Raw genomic sequence first — 19596 nt, 5'->3', positions numbered from 1 at the left:
CTCCCACCTTATTGCTCTTGTGAAAATAAAATGATAAAATGCCAGGGTCTCATGTAAGGCCGGGTACACAGCAGGTGCTCAGCAAATGTTAGTTCCACCTCTTACTTCCCCACCCCTGCTTCACAGAGTTCAAATTTATGCAGAGACAAGACAGAGGCACAGGCCACTGGTGCTCAGGCCGAGGTGGTGGATTCAGGGGCTGGGCTGCATGGTGATGGTTACAGCTGGTGACTAAAGTGTGCACTGAGCTCATAGGATGCAGCACCCCTGCCTGTGGACTCTCACGTTCACTCCCGGAAGCAGTTTTCAGTGGGTCGATGGATGGAGGATGAATGGTGACTAGGGGAGGGAAGAAGGAGAGGGAGAGAGGGAAGGAAGGGAGATTGGATGGATGGATCGGTGGATGGTAGATGGGTGGATGGATGGATGGGTGGATGGAGGGGATGATGGATGGATGGGTGGATGGTGGATGGATGGGTGGATGGATGGATGGAGGGGATGATGGATGGATGGATGGATGGATGGATGGTGGATGGATGGATGATGGATGGATGGATGGATGGATGGATCAATGGAAAGATGGGTGGACGGATGGATGGAGGGGATGATGGATGGATGGATGGGTGGATGGAGGGGATGATGGATGGATGGATGGATGGATGGATGGATGGATGGGATGATGGATGGATGGACGGATGGATGGAGGGGATGATGGATGAATGGATGGGTGGATGGAGGGGATGATGGATGGATGGATGGGTGGATGGAGGGGATGATGGATGGATGGATGGATGGATGGAGGGGATGATGGATGGATGGATGGGTGGATGGGTGGATGGATGGAATGATGGATGGATGGATGGGTGGATGGAGGGGATGATGGATGGATGGATGGGTGGATGGATGGATGGATGGGATGATGGATGGATGGATGGATGGGATGATGGATGGATGGATGGATGGATGGGATGATGGATGGATGGACGGATGGATGGATGGGTGGATGGAGGGGATGATGGATGGGTGGATGGGTGGATGGAGGGGATGATGGATGGGTGGATGGGTGGATGGAGGGGATGAGGGATGGATGGATGGGTGGATGGAGGGGATGATGGATGGGTGGATGGGTGGATGGAGGGGATGATGGATGGGTGGATGGGTGGATGGAGGGGATGATGGATGAATGGATGGGTGGATGGAGGGGATGATGGATGGATGGATGGATGGATGGAGGGGATGATGGATGGATGGATGGATGGATGGAGGGGATGATGGATGGATGGATGGATGGATGGAGGGGATGATGGATGGATGGATGGGTGGATGGGTGGATGGATGGAATGATGGATGGATGGATGGGTGGATGGAGGGGATGATGGATGGATGGATGGGTGGATGGATGGATGGATGGGATGATGGATGGATGGATGGATGGGATGATGGATGGATGGATGGATGGATGGGATGATGGATGGATGGACGGATGGATGGATGGGTGGATGGAGGGGATGATGGATGGGTGGATGGGTGGATGGAGGGGATGATGGATGGATGGATGGATGGATGGAGGGGATGATGGATGGATGGATGGGTGGATGGAGGGGATGATGGATGGATGGATGGGTGGATGGAGGGGATGATGGATGGGTGGATGGGTGGATGGAGGGGATGATGGATGGGTGGATGGGTGGATGGAGGGGATGATGGATGGATGGATGGGTGGATGGAGGGGATGATGGATGGGTGGAGGGATGATGGATGGATGGATATTGGGTGAGAGAGGGAAGAAAATGCAGTTAAGTTTTAAAGTAAATAACTGTCCTGGATTATCTAAAAGTCTTCACTTAACAAATTTTTCTTATCTGATTTCCTCAATAGAGAACTGAATATGCATTCTTAGGCCTTTGCTCACAAGCAAATTCTTCTTTGCATAAAAGCATACATTATTTTTGCTGAGTACACAGTTAACATATTTTCATCTTAAAATATTAATTTATAAAAACTCACTGCAAAAATATGAATTGAGTACTTCTCAGGTAACATATTACCTATGAAGAACAGAAGCAGAAACAGTCTAAGAAAGAAAAAACTTAATATCCAAAGTCCCATCAGCCTGAAACAAGCAGTGCTTTTATCTTTGCGGACTGTTTCATTCATTCTTTTTCTGTATGTTCATGCGTGTGTATCTCTTTATACGCGCATATGTGGAGGCTTGTGTGTCGTGTATGCCTGCGTGTTTGTGTGTGTGTGTGTGTGTACACGGACACACGTTCCTGTGACATAGTCCCTGAGTCACCTGGCTTTATTTTCCTTGTAGGACGTCTCACTATCCTGCCTTGGTTTTACCCCCGTCTCTCCACCTGAGACATAGGGCCCACGAGAGGGGGTCTCATCTGTCCTGTTCACCTATCTCTCAGCAATAGGGCTCCATAAATATGTCCTGACGTCCTCAGGAATGAAGAAGGGCAGCCCCCCTCTCCCCCCTTGGTGATAATGGCCTTTGGGGCATCTTTCTCCCGACGCTTCTCTGTCATAGGTCCTCAGAGGGGCCCTCACCTGAGTGGTGGGTGGTGGGTACCTCTAGTGCAGAATGGCAGCTGTAAATAGCCCTGCTCCAGCTGGATGGGCAAGACCACCCACCCGCCCCCTGACGTCAGTCTGCTCAGCTCCTAATAAATTTCCAAGAGGCGTCCATGGATTAGCGCGTCGGGGGGGGGCGGGGCAGGGGTGCCCTCCTACTTTGGTATATTTTGCAAAAGGCTCTCTCAGGAACCATATTTTGAAGAAAAGATGAGAGGTCTCTCCTGCCCCAATTTACAGTTCGCCGAGAGATCTTACGCCTATTTTAGTTGGCAGTGACGCACCCTTTAACTTGTGCTTTCTTGGTTGAGGAAGCGCTGGAGGGAATCTTAGCAAAACTCCTGGAGCTGAGACGTCTCCAGACCTTGGGCAGGAGTGAGCCAAAACTATTTGGGAAGAGACAGTGGCAGATACTAAGGGCTGCTGCCGGAGGGCGAGCAGAGGGGACCTGGGGTCAGCTTGTTGCTTTTGGTAAAATGGGTCTCGATCCATCACCAATCAGGGCTTGACCAGGAACCCTCGAGGCATCTGGAGTGGGCAGGGGTTTCATCCAGACGGAGGAGGGAGGCAGACGTGGGGGGGTGGGGGGGTGGAGGTTGGAGGTGCTGCTGACGTCAGGAATTCAGGAGCCCAGGAACCTCAGGAAACCACGGCAGCCGAGTGGGTGGTCCCAAGTGGGGGGGTGCTGGAGACACTGACGGCACCCCCTGCCTAGGAGGCTGCTGGACAGACGGCCAGGGCTTCCTCTTGTCTTACCAGCTCTCAGGCGAAGGCTCCCCACTGAGTCTAAGGGAGGCTGGGAACGTGGTCCCCACGTATCCTGGGCCCAGGGGCAGCTCAGCAGGGGGCGGTCTGCTCACAAATGGAATGCCCTCCCTTATAGGTAAACGTTTGCTCCAAATGGGACTTAAATACGGCTCATCAACAGGATTCAAGAGATAGTGACTGAGCACCTACTGTGCACCGGCTGAGGGCTTGGGACTCAGCAGTGAACACGACGCACACGTGTCCCAACAGCGTGGCGACGCTGGACAGGAAGTGAGTGGACACAAGCGTGTGAACAGAGGGCAGAGTTAGCCTTCCATGGGGACAGAGTTTCCATCTGGGGGATGGAAGGTTCTGGAGATGACGGCGTGTCCAACGTTGCTGAACTGTATGCCCTGCAGGATGAAAATGATACACGTTAGACCGTGTACATTTGCCACAATTAAAAAAATAATATCAGGAGTTTCCGTGGTGGCTCAGCGATGACAAACCCAACTAGCATCCATGAGGACGCAGGTTTGATCCCTGGTCTCGCTCAGTGGGCTAAAGATCTGGTGTGGCCCTGAGCTGCGGTGTCGGTTGCAGATGGAGCTTGGGCCGGTGGCTGCAGATCCCATTCAACCCCTAGCCTGGGTTCGATCCCTGGCCTTGCTCAGTGGGTTGAGGATCCGGCGTTGTCGTGAGCTGTGGTATAGGTCGCGGACACAGCTCGGATCCTGCATTGTGGTGGCTGTGGCGTAGGCCAGCAGCTGTAGCTCCATTTGGACCCCTAGCCTGGGAACCTCCATGTGCCACAGGTGCGGCCCTAAAAAGCAAAAGAAAAAAAAAAAGGACAGTGAAAATGTACCTTGTTGTCACGGCCTGTTGGATGGTGGCCTCGGGCAGAGCCTCACTGAGGGTGGTCTCTGAGCTGAGTTCATGTGCCAGCCCCGCAGCCTTTGGGAAGGGCCCCCTGATGCCGGCAGGTGGGGTGAGAGGGGCCTGAGGCTGGGGTGGCAGGAGCAAAGTCGGAGCGCAGGTGGCGGGTGTGAAACACACGGGAGAGGCCACGGGGCCGTCACAGGGCGGAGGGCATGGGGTGGGCAGGGAGACATGAGGGCCCAGCAGGGATGCCGGAGTGGGTGGGCGGGCCTCCCCCCCTGGCTTGTAGGAGCTCCTGCATCTCTCCAGCTGCCTGTAACCTCCTCTCGGCAGGGGGGGGGGGGGGTCCCCTCAGGCCTCCATCCCAGGTCACCTCTTTTCTCACTTGACACACCCGCTGGGGCTCATCCACCCCCAGGACCTCAGTCACGTGTCTGAGCAGGTAGCTTCCAAATACCCGCCCCAGAGCAGATTTCCCTGCTGAGCTGGCCCCGTGTACCAACCCCCTGAGCCCTCCCTCCACGGGGGGTGCCTCCCAGGAAGCTCAGCCCCAAGGGGAGGCCCCACTGGCCTCCTCTTCATCCCCCAGGCCAGCCCCTCCTGTTCTGCCCTCATCCCCATCAAGGCACCACCGTGCATGCACCTGCACTGAAGAGTTAGGTTCTGCCCGTATTTCTCCCTCGGGTTCCTCCCCGCAAACCCACTGAGCTCTATGAAATGTCACGGACACCCGCCCTCTCCTCCCCGTCCTGTGACCTCTGACCTCATGCAGGTCACCAGGTTCTGTCGCCTGGGTGGCCACCCTGGCCTCCTAGCCAGCCTCAGCCTGCCCCCTGCATGCCCTGTTCCTCGCTGCGGTCAGAGAAGATGGCCAGGGCGTCCCAGGCAAAGCCAGCGGAGGGGGTGCACCAGGTCTGTGGGACAGTCCAGGATGGCTGGACCTCAGGCCATGTGGTGGCAAGGTCGTGGCTGATGTCATGGGAGGGGGTCGTGAATGCCAGACTCAGGAGCAGAGGCAGGAGACCCTGCCGGGTTTCAAAGGGCACTGTAGGCTCGTGTTTACACAAATCCCAAGCATCCCTAGGAAAGCACCCAGATCGTGCAGAGCCTGCCCTTTCCAGGACTGCTTTGGAGGTCGTGATTAACCAGCACCCTCAGCCCAGAGGGGAAAGGTCGTCTCTGATCCGGTGTTGAGGAGGGGGACTCGCCCAAGGTCACCACAGTCATGTGGCAGAAATGCTTCTCCGTCAGACCCTGTGTCCCGGGAGCTCTCCTCTGCCAGGGGCCACCTGAACCAGACCCCATTACCCGGAGCGGTTTTCCTCCTAGAGCGTGGGCAGCGCATCCGAATGTGTGCTGAAGAGCCCAGCAGGACGCGTTCATCCGGAGAGCGAAGCAGCGGCCAGGGGAGCTGTTTCTGTTCATTGTGACTCACACAGGCGTGTATAAGAGGCTCCGCACGGATTCTAATTTGAGACGCGGGGGCGGACGCTGCCGTATTTGTTTGTCTCCACTGTCTGCCTCTCCTGGCGTCAAAGCCAAGTTTTCTGTGTCCCCAGCTGGGCACATCTGTCTGGCACGGAACAGACCGGGTGACTGGGTTTTAAATAGAAAGGTAGCTGCAGAGGAGACCGATCCCCGGGGGTGGGGAGGGGGACCCTTTTAAGGGCTCAGCCTGGTCAAGGGCAGATTAAAAACAAATCCTCTCCTTGATAAAGAGTCTGAATGGAAACCCCAGGTCTGCGGAGCGCTCAGCCAGAGCGCTGGCGGAGGCGGCGAGAAATACTTTCCGGATGCTCTTTGCTTTCCTTTTTTAACTTGGAGGGTTGATGGCTGTGATTTGCATGAGCCTGGCTGCCGGGCAGACTGGGACGCTGGCTCCACCTTTTGGAGGAGGTGGTGGGATGCCCAACCGTGGATCAGAGAAGGGGACATAGCAGGTGGAGCCCCACGTGGCTCCTGCAGGGGTGGCAGGTCCCAGCAGGCGGGTCCGAGCAGGAGGCCAGGTGGACGTGGTCTGGGCAGGCAGGGAGGGGCAGGCTCATGCTGAAGGGTCACAGAGGGCGTCCAGGGTGCCAGGTCCAGGCAGGGCTCCCGACCTGGAGGGAGGGAGGTAGGAGGCCCACGGCAGCATCGCACCATCTGCCCTGCGCCTTTCTGGGGCATCTCTCCCTCGCTGACCCACCTGTGCCCGGAGCTTGCGGCTTCCTGTCCTGCGTGGAAACTTTCCAGATGGCCACTCCCCTGCATCAGCCCCTCCTGGGGGCGGGGCCTCCCCGTTCGGGTCGCCTGTCCCGGTGCACCTGCTCACCTCCTTCAGCAATGTCCCTTGTCTGCTGTGAGCTCCTCGGGGCACAGCTGAATGAGCCAGAGACCGGTCTTAGAGGAGAGGACGGTGGACCAAGACAAAGCCCCCCGTCCCCTGCCCCCGCCCCCGCCCCTGCCTCTTCGCGTGGTCAGAAATCACCCCCCAAGCTCAGATGCACCTGCAGACGGCTGGAGGCCAAGCCTGACAGTCTTTGGGTGTGTGTGGGGGGTTTCTCTGGACTCTCCCAGGTCTTTGGCTTCAGGACTCCCGTTGGTATATTCTGGGCCGATGCAGTCATGTCCCTGGCTGTGACACAGTGCAGATGGGTGACAGAGGGAGGGAGGGAAGTGCTGGGCATGAACCCAGCTGACAGCACCATCTTCCTCTGGCCTCTCTGACCTCAGCTTTCCCATCTGAGAAATGGGGGTGGCGGCAGCTCCTTAGCAGTTGTGCTGTGAGGATTAAGCCCGGAAGGGAGTCCTGGACCCGTCACCTCCCCTCTCTCTGCACCTCTCCAGAGCTGCCCTGATGGCATCTCCTTCTTCTCTGCAGCCAGAGGCTGGCAGGGCCCTGGGGACGGCTGCCGGGCTGGGAAGGAAGTAATGGAAAGGTCACCCATTGGCCCGCACCTGCAGCCAGGCCCGCTCTGCAGGCGGCCCGTCCGGCACTGGCCGGCAGGGAGCCAGTGAAGTTTCTGTGCACCATGGGCCCACAGGTTCTGTGGCAAGATGACAGGCCCGTCTGCCCGGCCCCCCGCGGGCTGGCCCAGGGAGCCGGGCCTTCTGGGTGCCGAGGGCCCCGGCCCGCCCCCACCCGCGGGGAGCTCTCTCCACCTGCATCCATGCTGCACGCCAGCTCAGGGGCAGCTCTGGTTACTCTGTGTCACAGTGACTTGTGCCATGTGTATGTCCTTCACTGGCCCTCCGCTGTGCCCCCTGCCCAGTGTCAGGCCCCCACCATCCCTGGCCACGATCAGACCCACGTAAGGGGAAGTCATGTCATCCACGGACCTGCCCGTGTCCAGACGACTCTGGTGTTGGTGAAGCTCATGCAGTAAATGAGTTGGTAATGTCACCGGAGAAGAAGTCCCCCAGCGAAAGGTGACTTTGGGAGAAGCAGCCCGCCCTGCCACTCCCCGTTGGGAACCGACATGCTGGTCGCTTGAACTCCACCCTGGCTGCCCCCAGGGAACGCCTCTTCATCCTTCGAGGCCTGGCTCAGGCGACACCTCCTCCAGGAAGCCCCCAGTCCAAGGCCAGCCCCAGGGTGAGGCACGGGAGGTCCCAGGGGACACAGTGAGGGCGGCGCTCACACTCGGGCACCCTAGCCCCCCTCCCAGCCCCCGGGAGATGGTTCCCTCACCCTGGGGACAGCTCCTCTGCCTCCTGTCCACGTCCGTCCTGGGGTTTCCTGGCGCGAGGGAACCATAGTCTTTCTCCACCCGCCCCTCCCTCCACTGCCTCTGAGCCGCCTCAGCTCCTCACCCAAGGAGGTGCTTAGGGAACCCACCTTTTTCAAAATAAAATGCTGCGGAGCTCACGTTGTGGTTCAGTGTGTTAAGTACCCAACTAGTATCCATGAGGTTGCAGGTTCGATCCCTGGCCTCGCTCAGTGGATTAAGGATCCGATGTTGCCATGAGCTGGGGTGTAGGTCACAGACACGGCTCGGATCTGCTGTTGCTGTGGCTCTGGTGTAGGCTGACAGCTGTAGCTCTGATTTGACCCCTGGTCTGGGAACCTCCATATGCCCATCTGACCTGCGGAAAGAGGCCTTTGGAGCTCCGAGCCCCGGGAGGGAGCAGGTGGGAAATCTTTGTTGGGGGGGGGGGGCATTGGGAGAGACTGAAATGAACTCCGCAGCCGTGGAGAAGCCTCTGTTTCCCACACGAACCATCCGAAGGGGAGCAGGGCGGGCTGTGCCCAGTGTGCTGGGAAGTGAAGTGACAGCGATTGTTCAGAGCAGCCACGTGTGGGGGAAGAAGCGTGGCCTGAGCAGGGTTCCCCCCAAGTTCGTGTCCACCCAGAACCCGTGAATGTGGCCTTTTTTTAGCAACGGGGCCTTTGCAGACATGATCTGGTCCAGAGAAGGTGATGCTGGAGCAGGTGGGCCAGACCCAGGGACCGGGGTCTTTGAGGAGGTGATGCTGGAGCTGAGACTCGATCCTGCATTGCTGTGGCTGTGGTGTAGGCCTGCAGCTGCAGCTCTGATTCGACCCCTAGCCTGGGAACCTCCATATGCCACAGGTGTGGCCCTAAAAAGACAAAAATAAATACATAAACATTGAATTAAATGTTGTGATAATTAACCCACTGTCACGGATAGCCAGTTCACTGTGGCCTGGTTCGTGCTAAGTCTGCTACGCTTTCATTCTTCCAGTCGCCCCTGCCGTGGGAATCCCTGTCTTCCTCTCACAGGGGAGGAAACAGGCTCAGAAACATGAAGGCATTTGCCCGAGGTTGCACAGCTCACAGGCACAAAGGAGGGCAGAAGCCCGGCCCGTGGGCCTCCGGAGCCTGCGGCGTGCCCAGCTGTGGGCTGTGTGTCCCACGAGCCGCATGGCCCCCGGACTCCCAGGCCATCATCGGTGCCTCCATCCTGCAGTGCGCGCCGTCGGAGTGGCTGGGCTTGGGGACGGGGGAGTAAATGTTATCGGGGCCCTGCTCACAGCGTCATTTCCCTGTCCCTTGGAGGGGGCAGAGAGAGGTCGGGGCCAGCATGTGCTTGGAGCTTCCCGGCCCGTGGGCTCTGGGCCGAAACCAGTGGGAGCTCGGCGGCCTAGAGCAGCACCCCGAGGAGAGGGCGCCCAGGACTCACCCGGGTCAGAGAGCAAATTCACAGCCGGATCCCGAGGGCCGGGGCCAGGCCAAGACGCTGTCTTTCCAGCAGCCTCCAGGTGCTGCCAATACTGGTCCCGAGTTTGCTAACTGAGTGGCCTTGGAAAGGGCGCAGTTTAAGGATGTGTGTTGGTTTCATGCCCTTCTGGCTCCATCTCGAATTCCCGATGCTCTCTGAACAAGGAGCCCCACTTTGCCTTTTTTGCTGACCCGGGACTCATGCTGCAGATGGGCGGGCCTTTAGTCCGACGAATCCTTCAACTGTTTCTCTTCAACCTGCTGCCTCTGCGTTTGAGACGCCCAGCCTTGCGGGCCCCCAGAATCCGGCTCAGGTGCCATATGTCTTCCCAGAATAGGAAGCAGCGAAAACACACCATTTAAAATAGGCTGGTTCCCGATTTGGGAGAGCAGTCTGCAGCCTCCTCTCTTTGTGATGCCAATTGAGTTGTCTCCTTGCTCCAGTAACGCTTTTCTTGTCAGCCGGTTTTTCTACCCCATCTTTCCTGCCTTATTCGTCTCAGTCTGGGACCAAAAATAGCCCACACCCAGATTGCCGGCCCCTGGCCAGAAGCACTTCCTCAGGTTCTGCCTCCTTCCGCCTTGGCGCCACCATGGGCAGGGCCTTGGCCGTAACCCAGGGCTGTCACAGAGAGGTGACCCTGTACCCAGAGCCCTCACCTGTGTGGGAATGCCAACACCCGTTTATCGAGAACGTGGCACCTACTCAGTACCAGGTCCCGTGCACTGGGCTGGAGATATGGGAGTGATGAGGACCTGGACCTTCCAGGCAGGTACCAGATGCTGGGGGAAGGGGCAGAGGAGGGATGAGAGAAACTCTGTTGGAGGATGTGTATCATGGAGGGCTTCCCGGAGGAGGTGACCTTCGAATTGGGCTTCGACAGATGAAGCAGAGTTTGACAGGCAGATAAAAAGAGAGAGGGTGGCCCATCATTAAAAATGAAACAGGAGTTCCTGTTGTGTCTCAACAGTAATGAACCCAAATAGTATCCATGAAGATGTGGGTTCAATTCCTGGCCTCTCTCAGTGGGTTAAGGATCCGGTGTTGCCGTGAGCTGTGGTGTCGTTCACAGATGTGGCTCGGATCTGGGGTTGCTGTGGCTGTGGTGTAGGCTTAGCTGCAGCTCTGAATTATACCTGGCCTGGGAACTTCCATGTGCTATGGGTGCGGCCCTAAAAAAAGACAAAAAAAAAAAAGAAAGAGGCTAAACTCACGTTGGGAGCCTCTGCAAGGCAAGGACCCCAAAGTAAATGAGAAACATTCAGCTTTGAGAAGTTGCTCAGAATCCAGGACAGAGAAAATCTCATAGAAGCCGTTTGAATTTTATCACACATGGATCTTATGCCGTTTTTAAAATTTTAACGTCTGATTGTGAATTACCAGTGATGAGGTTGGGTGTCTTGGTCCTGCTGTGCCCTCCAGCCACAGGCAGCAGTATTCGCCAAAGTGGTCAGAACGTGAAGGGTTTCAGCAGCACCCCCCACCTCTGGTTACACTGACCTCTGTGCCTGAGACTCCCTCCCCTGGGTCTGGATCAAATTTCCGTTCCTTACTTGGGGCTCATCTGGGTGTCACCTCCTCCAGGAAGCCCTCCCTTTTGTTCTGCACCTGAGTACTCTTTCCCTGCTGGGCTGCTCCCTTGAAGCCTGGACATCCCTAAATCTTAGTAGCTGTGGAAGAGTGAATACATGAATGAATGAATGAGCCTTCATTGATGTGTGAAACTTTGAGGGGTGAAGAGGAATAATTGCATAAGATTATTTATGACTTCTGCTCCCCCCCGCCCCCTGCTACTTAGGCATCCCCTGGGGATGCTTCCCTCCCAGAGGAGAAGAGCAAACAGCTCCCTTGGGAGTCACCGTCGGAGCTGGCATTGCTCATTCGTTCACACATGCGTGCGAGCCCGCGTGCATCCAGCACCCGGGTTAACTGACTATGGGGTGGGGGCCCGGCCCATGCTGGGTGCCACGGGGCACCAACGGGGTCAGGTCCCTACCCCCCGTGATCACGGGACACAGGCCACAGTAAATACGTAAGCAGTTGCATTGTAGGAACGCTGTGGAAAACGCATCAGGAGAAAAGCCCTCCAAGAGGGGAAGTTTGGACTTCCCTGGCCAGGCGGCCCAGAGACACGGGGCATGGGTGTCACCGCCCTGGGGCAGGGCAGGGAGCCCGGCGGGAGCTGATACTGAGTGAACCCCCGCTGTAGCCGGTGCGGTGCTGAAGAAGCCTCGGTGATGTGTTTCCATTTTCCTGACCATCCAGGGAAGCTTGGGGCCATGGAGAACCTTTAGAAGTTGGAGCACCATGAGGTTAGGTCAGAGGAAACACGGGAACCCCAAAGTGGGCTCAGTAGCCAGGGCTAGAGCCGTTTGGACCACAAAATAAGAAAAGGGTTCTCAAAATACAACTCCACACAGAAATGAAATGTTCATGGCTACATAGGATTATAAATACATGATTGAATACGCGAATAAATGGGGGCGACAGAGCTCCCACGCGGAGTTCTGTGTAAGCCCCGCAGCCCTTCGCCCTCCAGCAGGGCCTCCTCTGCCCCACTGCCCAGGTGTGGGCTGAGCGCAGTGACTTCCTCCCCAGGGACAGGCTGGAAGCCCCGAGGAAGAGGAGTTCCCGGGGGGATCTTGGCCAGCGCCCCCGGCCAGCGAGGGCGGCATTGTTGGTGACGGGCCATGTCCACATCCTGTGCCCGGGTGTGCTTTTCCCCTTGAAACCTGTAACCCCGGCATCAGCATGAGAAACACATCAGACGCCCGTGGGAGAGGCACAAAATACCCGCCCGTCCTCCAGACGGCCAAGGTCACGTCGAAAGCGAGGGAGGTGGGAGAAGCTGTCACAGCCCAGAGGAGCCTGAAAGAACCAGGACCTCTCAGCGCCCCGTGGGAACTTGGGATGGGAGAAGACGGCCGTGGAAAACCGGTGAAATGTAGCGTGTGTTTTAGGAACAGGAATGTGCCGATGGCGGGTCCTTCATTGGGACAAAGATGATGGATGTCACTGCAGGCTGTTGACAATAGAGCAAGCGGGTGTTGGCACGTGGGGACTCTGCTACCTTGGCGACTTCTCTGTAACTCCAAAACCATTCTGAGCTAAAGGGTTTATGTAAAAATTTCAGAAGAATCCTCCTACCCCCAGCACTTAAAACCAGCCGCTATGAACCTTCCCCTGGGTTTCTTCCTCTTTTATTTTATTATTATTATTTTGGGGGGGGTTTGTCTTTTTAGGGCTGCAGGAGGTTCCCAGGCTAGGGGGTCGAATCAGAGCTGTAGCCACTGGCCCACCCCACAGCCACAGCTGCCCCAGATCCGAGCCACGTCTGTGACCTACCCCACAGCTCACGGCAACACCGGATCCTTAATGCACTGAGTGCGGCCCGGGATCAAGCCTGTGTCCTCAGGGAGGCACGTCCAGTTTGTTCCCACTGAGCCACGAGGGGACGCCTCCGTTCTGCTTTTCCAAATGGGCTGTAACATTGTGTTCATTTCAGAGTCATTCATCGTGGCTCGATATTTGTTTTATGATGAAACGATCACCAGAAAAAGTCCAGTTGGCGTCTGTCCCCGTAGAGGGTTTCAGATTTTCTTTCGTGTGATGAGACCTTTTAAGATCTATGCTCGCAGCACCTTGCAGATATGCAGACTGTGTTACCGATTCTGCTCGCCGGGCCGTGCGTCCCACCCCCGGCTCCTTTGTTCTCGGACCGATGTTTGTGCTTTCAACCCCCTTCGCCCGGTTTGCCCGCCCTCCGTCCCACACCAGTTACTTCTCTGTGCTTATGCGCTTGGCTTTTTCCTCTAAGGGTCTGCATACGAGTGCGATCCGGGGGTGTCTGCTTCCTCTGTCTGCCTTCTCTCTCTTGGCGACATGCCCTCACGCCCATGCCTGTTGTCACAAGCCATCCATTTTGTCGCAAGTGGCCAGTTTCGTTCTGCTGTGGCTGAGTTAGGATGCTCCCATCCTCCTTTCTATGCGTTTTTCTACTGACAAAATTGTATTTACTTTTATACACTCACTTGATATACTTCCTTATAATTTTGTCAGTGTGCAATGTACAGAAATTGGTCTTGTTTTTCCATGAGTGCCTGAGTCACTTGTCCCTGAACATTCTCTGTCAACACCTGTACATGCTCCCCGGCTCCCCTACCCGCCTCCCGTTTTCCTGTGTGTAAACCACAGCACGAGGAATGTCTCCAAGCACCTTTGTCCACCTTTCGGGGATCAGAGCCCCCGGGGAACCAGACTCCCCGCCCGTCCGTTTGCTGGGATCGGAAGGGTTTTGCCATAGAGGAGCGACGTGAGCACACCTGGATGCTTGTTACCGTGTCACCAGAAAAAAAGGAAACACCGGGTTATCGCTGGTTTATGCAGGAGACAGGCGTTTTGTGCAGCTCACTGATTTATGTTGCATGAGCTCAATTGTCTTCTGAGAAGAATCTTGGTGGAGGGGAGGCCGTCGCAGGGGTGTCTCGCTGTCCCACCCCCTCCCTGGGAAAGCCGTGCTCATCTCATGCGGCTCCAGCCTGGGCTCCCCCGAGCATGTGGCTAAGGGGAGGCTGGGCTCACGCCCCGGCCCCGCCCTGCCTGGCTCTGTGACTGCAGCACTTTGCCCACCTGCTCCGTGCCCCAGGCAGAGGTGACGACCGCGTGATGGCAGGCACCTTGTGGAGTTCCAACGAGGACAAGCTGGTCACACTCGCATCAGGCTTTCATGGTGCGCCAACCGAGTGCCTGGCACCCTGTCAATTCCCGATCAAGGAGCTGAGGCCCAGAGGGCATTTGGTCACAGATGTGGGATTGGAACTGGGGTATCCGGAGGCCGAGGGGGTGCCGCCAGCACACGGTGCTTGTTCATGCCCTCCTGCCCTTTATTCCCTCACTCGTCCCTGTGCCCGCATGCATTCGTTCACTCCCTCATTCGTTGACGGGTGGAGTGCCCAGGCCCTCTGGGGGTGAGGCTGCGAGGGGATCAGTGGTGGCCTCCATGACGTGGCCCCTGTCCCAACAGGGGACACCGTCCCTGGGGAGGAGGCCACTTCCTTGGAAGGTGGTAGGGGTGTGGGGGGCGAGTCCTGGGTCCCTGGCAGCCTAGGCGGAGGGAGTGTGCTGAGGAGGAGGCAGAGGGCCCGGTGCGGGAGTGGACCACACTGGCCACGGCCAGAGCACACGGGGAGGCTGGGAGGGAGGCCGGTCCGGGAAGGGCGTGGGACTCCTTGGGGCCGAGGAGCCGTGGCAGTTTTGGGTCGGTGTGTGGGAGAGCCGCCCAGCTTCCTGTGGGGGGAGTGGACCTCCCCGTGGGGTTGAGGTGGGAGGCCGGGCAGCTATGGGGACAGCCGCGCGGCTGGAGGCCCATCCACACCCGGTCCTGAGTCCTGTCACTGTCTCAGCCCAGCCAGCTGGTCGGCCTCCTGTGGCACCAGGGACGGAGGAGCCCCCGGTGCCCCTCCGAGGGGTCCGATCATTCCACTGAGTGGCCACAGGGCTGCCCTCTTCTGACCCTTGGGCAACATTTCCTGGCCTTTCTGTGACAGAGGGGACACTCCAGCAGGGCTTGGACCTGTGTGAACAGGGAACTGGAGGGAAGCCAATCCGCAGGGCTCACAGCCCGGCTCCCCGAGCAGGACGTGGCCGCCACCCTTGCAGAGTGTCCCCAGGTGCGTCGGGGTCCTTGGGCGGCCCCACAAAGCCCCACGAATGGGGCTTCAAAACATGGGAACCTCTTGTCTTCATTCTGGAGGCCACGCGTCTCGAGCCAGGTGTCAGAGGGCGGGTTCCGTCTGGGGGCCGAGGGGGAGCCCCTCCCAGGCCCCCTCCCGGCTTCTGGTGGCTCCCACAGCCCTTGGCTTGTGGCCGCACCACCTGCTCTTCAGCCCACGTCTGCGTCTCCCTGTGTGTCTGTCTCCCCTGCTCTGATAAGGATGCTGGTCGCTGGGCTTAGGGCCCCTAAATCCAGGACGATGGTATCCTGGATTGTTGACTTAGTTACGCCTGCCCGGACGTTGTTTCCAGGGACGGTCGCACTTACAGGGCTGGGGATTAGGACATGGAAGTCACTGCTGGGGGACCCGAAACCCACCACAGTGGGGGCCCCTGGGGGGCCTGGGGAATTGACCCTCTGCGTCTCCAGTCCCGCCCCCGGTTGCCGCACGCGTCCCAGGGCAGCCCCGCTGGCTCAGGCCCTCTGTCTGGTGGCAGCTCCGCCCACTGTCCTGCTTCGTTTCCTCAGGGCACAGCTGCCCCTCAGGCTGTGGCCGAGGTCTGCCCTGCGGACCGGCTCCTCGACAGCAGAAACCTTGACCTTCCGCTCAAGGTCAGAGTCTGGGCCTTGCAGGTGCAGGGCCCGGGGCGGGGTGTGGAGCGTCGTCGGGGGTGGGCACCGGGCTGGGGTCGGCCTGACGCCCCGTCTGTGTTTCAGATCATCCTCGTGAGCTCCTCGCTCAGCGACCGGGACCAGAGCCTGTTCCTCAGCACGGACGAGGGCGCCTCCTTCCAGAAGCAGCTGGTTCCCTTCTCCGTGGAGACGCTCCTCTTCCACCCGCGGCAGGAGGACAAGGTGCTGGCCTACACCAGGGAGGGCAAGGTGAGCCGGCCCGGGGACGCACGGGAGCCCGGGGACGCACGGGAGCTGGCCCTTTCCACCCCTGGGACCCGGGAGCCCCGGGCGGTGGGGGAGGACCCAGGCCCCTACCTCCTCCTCCCGGGGCCACGTGGTCACGCTTCCGGAGAACCGGGTGCGTGGGGGTGGAGGTGAGGCGGGCGCTTGGCCCAAATGGGCACGTGGGAGGACGATGGAAAGTGGAGAGTTATGAGAGGGCCTTCCACTCTGACTCCCCTCTCTGCACACCAGCCACAGGGCCTTTGGCCACTTCCAGAACATTCCACAAGGCCTCCCAGGCCCTTCCTGCAGCCTGGAAGCCTCTTCCTCCTTTTCCGGGAAGGGTGACTCCTCCTGCAGATCCCAAACCAGCATGCCCTGTCCAGGGGCTGTGCTGCAGGGCACCACGGGAGCCCAAGACACCGTGATGGGGGCCCTCTGCAGGGCCAGAGTCGGGTAGGAGAGACCTGGGCAGAGGGACAGTGCAGGGGCCAGCGGAGGAGGGGCTGCCTGGGTGGAGGAAAGGCCAGCATGGGCTCCTGGGGCCACTGTAAGAGGTGGCCACCGGCCTGATGGCCTAAAACATTAGAAATTCATCCTCTCACAGTTTTGGAGGCCAGAAATCCAAAATCAGTTTCACGGGGCCAAAGGTGAGATGTCTGCAGGGATGGGGGTTGTGGGGACCGTATTCCCTCTGGAAGCTCGGGGCGGGCCCCTCCCTTGCCTTTCCCAGGTTCTGGAATTCTGTGGCTGGTGAATGAGTCACTCCAATCTTCAAAGGCAGTACTTGGCCGTGTGTGTGTGTGTGTGTCTGTGTGTCTGTGTGTGCGCGCTCATGCGCACGTGCATTTAAGAGAAAGAGGGAGAGGGAGAGGGTTCCCTCTGCCCCACCTGGATAATCCAGGGTGACCTTCCCATTTCAAGCTCTTTCCTGAGTCACGCCTGCAAAGTCCTTCTCTGCCCCAGAGGTTATGATTGCAGACAGGGATTAAGCCGTGGGTATCTTTGGGGGCCTTTTTTAGCCGACCACCCTGCCCGGTAGAAGACATGGTCCCCAGAGCCGTAGGCCAGGGCTGAGGAGGAGGAGGCAGGCCCTGGAGACAGTAACTCAGCTCCTACAAACTGCCATTGTGAGGACAGAGGGCAGGAGGGCTGGTGCCCGGCTCCCTCTCCTCCCGCATCTCCGCTCTTCCGCCCCTGCCTCCATGGCCAGATCCCACCGGAAGCCAGACAGAAGGGGTCTGCAGAGGCTGTCTACACAGCTAGCCCCAGGCTCAGAGGATGGTGGAAGGTGAAGCATGGAGCAGATGGAAGCCATGCAGATCAGGGCCTCCTCTGCAACCCCCCCACCTCCCTGGGGCCCACTTGTTCCAGTGCCTCCCATTCCCAGGTGGGACCACAATGTGTATTATATATTTGTGCCATTATTATATATTTCTAAATATATATTTGCGATTATTGTCTGCACCTCCGCATTCACTCAGGGTAAGATCTTTGAGGGTAGGGGCTATGCCTGTTTTTTTCACCATTTTACCTCAAGTTCCTGGCTGAAAATATTGAATGGACAGATGGAAGAATGGTGGATGGATGGGTGGATGGTTGGTGGATGGATGGATGACGGATGGATGGATGATGGATGGATAGTGGATGGGTGGATGATGGATGGATGATGGATGGATGGATGATGGGTGGTGGATGGATGGATGGTGGATGGATGGATGGTGGATGGATGGATGGATGGTGGATGGATGGATGGTGGATGGATGGATGGATGGTGGATGGATGGATGGTGGATGGATGGATGGATGGTGGATGGATGGATGGTGGATGGATGGACAGGTGATGGATGGATGGGTGATGGATGGTAGATGGATGGATGATGGATGGACAGGTGATGGATGGATGATGGATGGATGGATGGATGGATGGATGGATGGATAGTGGATGGATGGATGGATGGTGGATGGTGGATGGATGGATGGTGGATGGATGGATGGATGGATGGATGGATGGATGGTGGATGGATGGATGATGGATGGATGGATGATGGATGGATGGATGGATGGTGGATGGATGGATGGATGGATGGATGGATGGTGGATGGATGGATAGTGGATGGATGGATGGATGGTGGATGGTGGATGGATGGATGGATGGTGGATGGATGGATGGATGGTGGATGGATGGATGATGGATGGATGGATGGTGGATGGATGGTGGATGGTGGATGGATGGATGGATGGATGGATGGATGGTGGATGGATGGACAGGTGATGGATGGATGGGTGATGGATGGATGGTAGATGGATGGATGATGGATGGACAGGTGATGGATGGATGATGGATGGATGGATGGATGGATAGTGGATGGATGGATGGATAGTGGATGGATGGATGGATGGTGGATGGTGGATGGATGGATGGTGGATGGATGGATGATGGATGGATGGATGGATGGTGGATGGATGGATGGATAGTGGATGGATGGATGGATAGTGGATGGATGGATGGATGGTGGATGGTGGATGGATGGATGGTGGATGGATGGATGATGGATGGATGGATGGATGGTGGATGGATGGATGGATAGTGGATGGATGGATGGATGGTGGATGGATGGATGGTGGATGGATGGATGATGGATGGATGGATGGTGGATGGATGGATGGATGGTGGATGGATGGACAGATGATGGATGGATGGGTGATGGATGGATGGTAGATGGATGGATGATGGATGGACAGGTGATGGATGGATGGTGGATGGATTTATGGATGGATGGATGGATGGTGGATGGATGGATGGATGGATGGTGGATGGATGGATGGATGGTGGATGGATGGATGGATGGTGGATAGATGGATGGATGGTGGATGGATGGATGGATGGATGGTGGATGGATGGATAGTGGATGGATGGATGATGGATAGATGGATGGATGGTGGATGGGTGATGGATGGATGGTGGATGGATGGATGGATGGTGGATGGATGGATAGTGGATGGATGGATGATGGATAGATGGATGGATGGTGGATGGATGGTAGATGGATGGATGATGGATGGGTGATGGATGGATGGTGGATGGATGGATGGATGGATGATGGATGGATGGATGGTGGATGGGTGGATGAATGATAGGTGGATGGATGATGGATGGATGGTGGGTGGATGGATGGTAGACATGGATGGATGGGAGTTTGATGGATGAATGAATGAATGAATTTCTACCAGTATGGATCACCCAGGTCAGGGACCTCCAAATGTGGATTCCTGGCTGGCCTGAGGCGTAGCTCTCTACGGGACCTTACCTCCTTGCAGGTCCTCACTCAGTGTGTCTGCTTTGACCCAGAGTACATCACATCCACTCACACCACTGACCAAATCACGTCTCGTGCCAAGGTCTGGTCCTCGAGGACTGACGGGTGTCCCTGACATCCCCTGGCCTCCCGGGCTGTGTCTGCTCGGGTGCCTTCCTCTGGACAGCATGTGCTTCTGGGTATTAATAGCGCTACTTACCCTTCCATGTAATTAGACCAGAGCACAGTCACAGAGACTTACTTTCCCGCAGAAGTCGACTGCATGGCAATTGCTCTCTAATTTATGGTGCCCTGAAAAA

General features: G+C 57.3%; 1 protein-coding gene across 48 annotated transcripts in view; it reads left to right on the top strand.

Annotated features, from left to right (window-relative positions):
• The window catches only part of SORCS2 (sortilin related VPS10 domain containing receptor 2), a 507067-nt gene that overhangs the window by 403502 nt on the left and 83969 nt on the right, over positions 1–19596 (top strand). For all 48 annotated transcript variants that reach the window (XM_084971438.1, XM_084971437.1, XM_084971436.1 and 45 more), the window contains one exon: positions 15799–15963. In XM_084971438.1, the coding sequence (XP_084827564.1) occupies positions 15799–15963 (165 nt within the window). The remainder of the gene's footprint in view (positions 1–15798; positions 15964–19596) is intronic.

Source organism: Sus scrofa, chromosome 8 (assembly GCF_054392235.1).
Source record: "Sus scrofa isolate SSC_HxYL_T2T_F1_AM1 chromosome 8, Sscrofa_HxYL_maternal_Yorkshire_Landrace_v2.0, whole genome shotgun sequence".
Taxonomy (NCBI): Eukaryota; Metazoa; Chordata; class Mammalia; order Artiodactyla; family Suidae; genus Sus; species Sus scrofa.
Note: the sequence above shows the minus strand (reverse complement) of the source record. Positions and strands in the feature narration are given on the sequence as shown.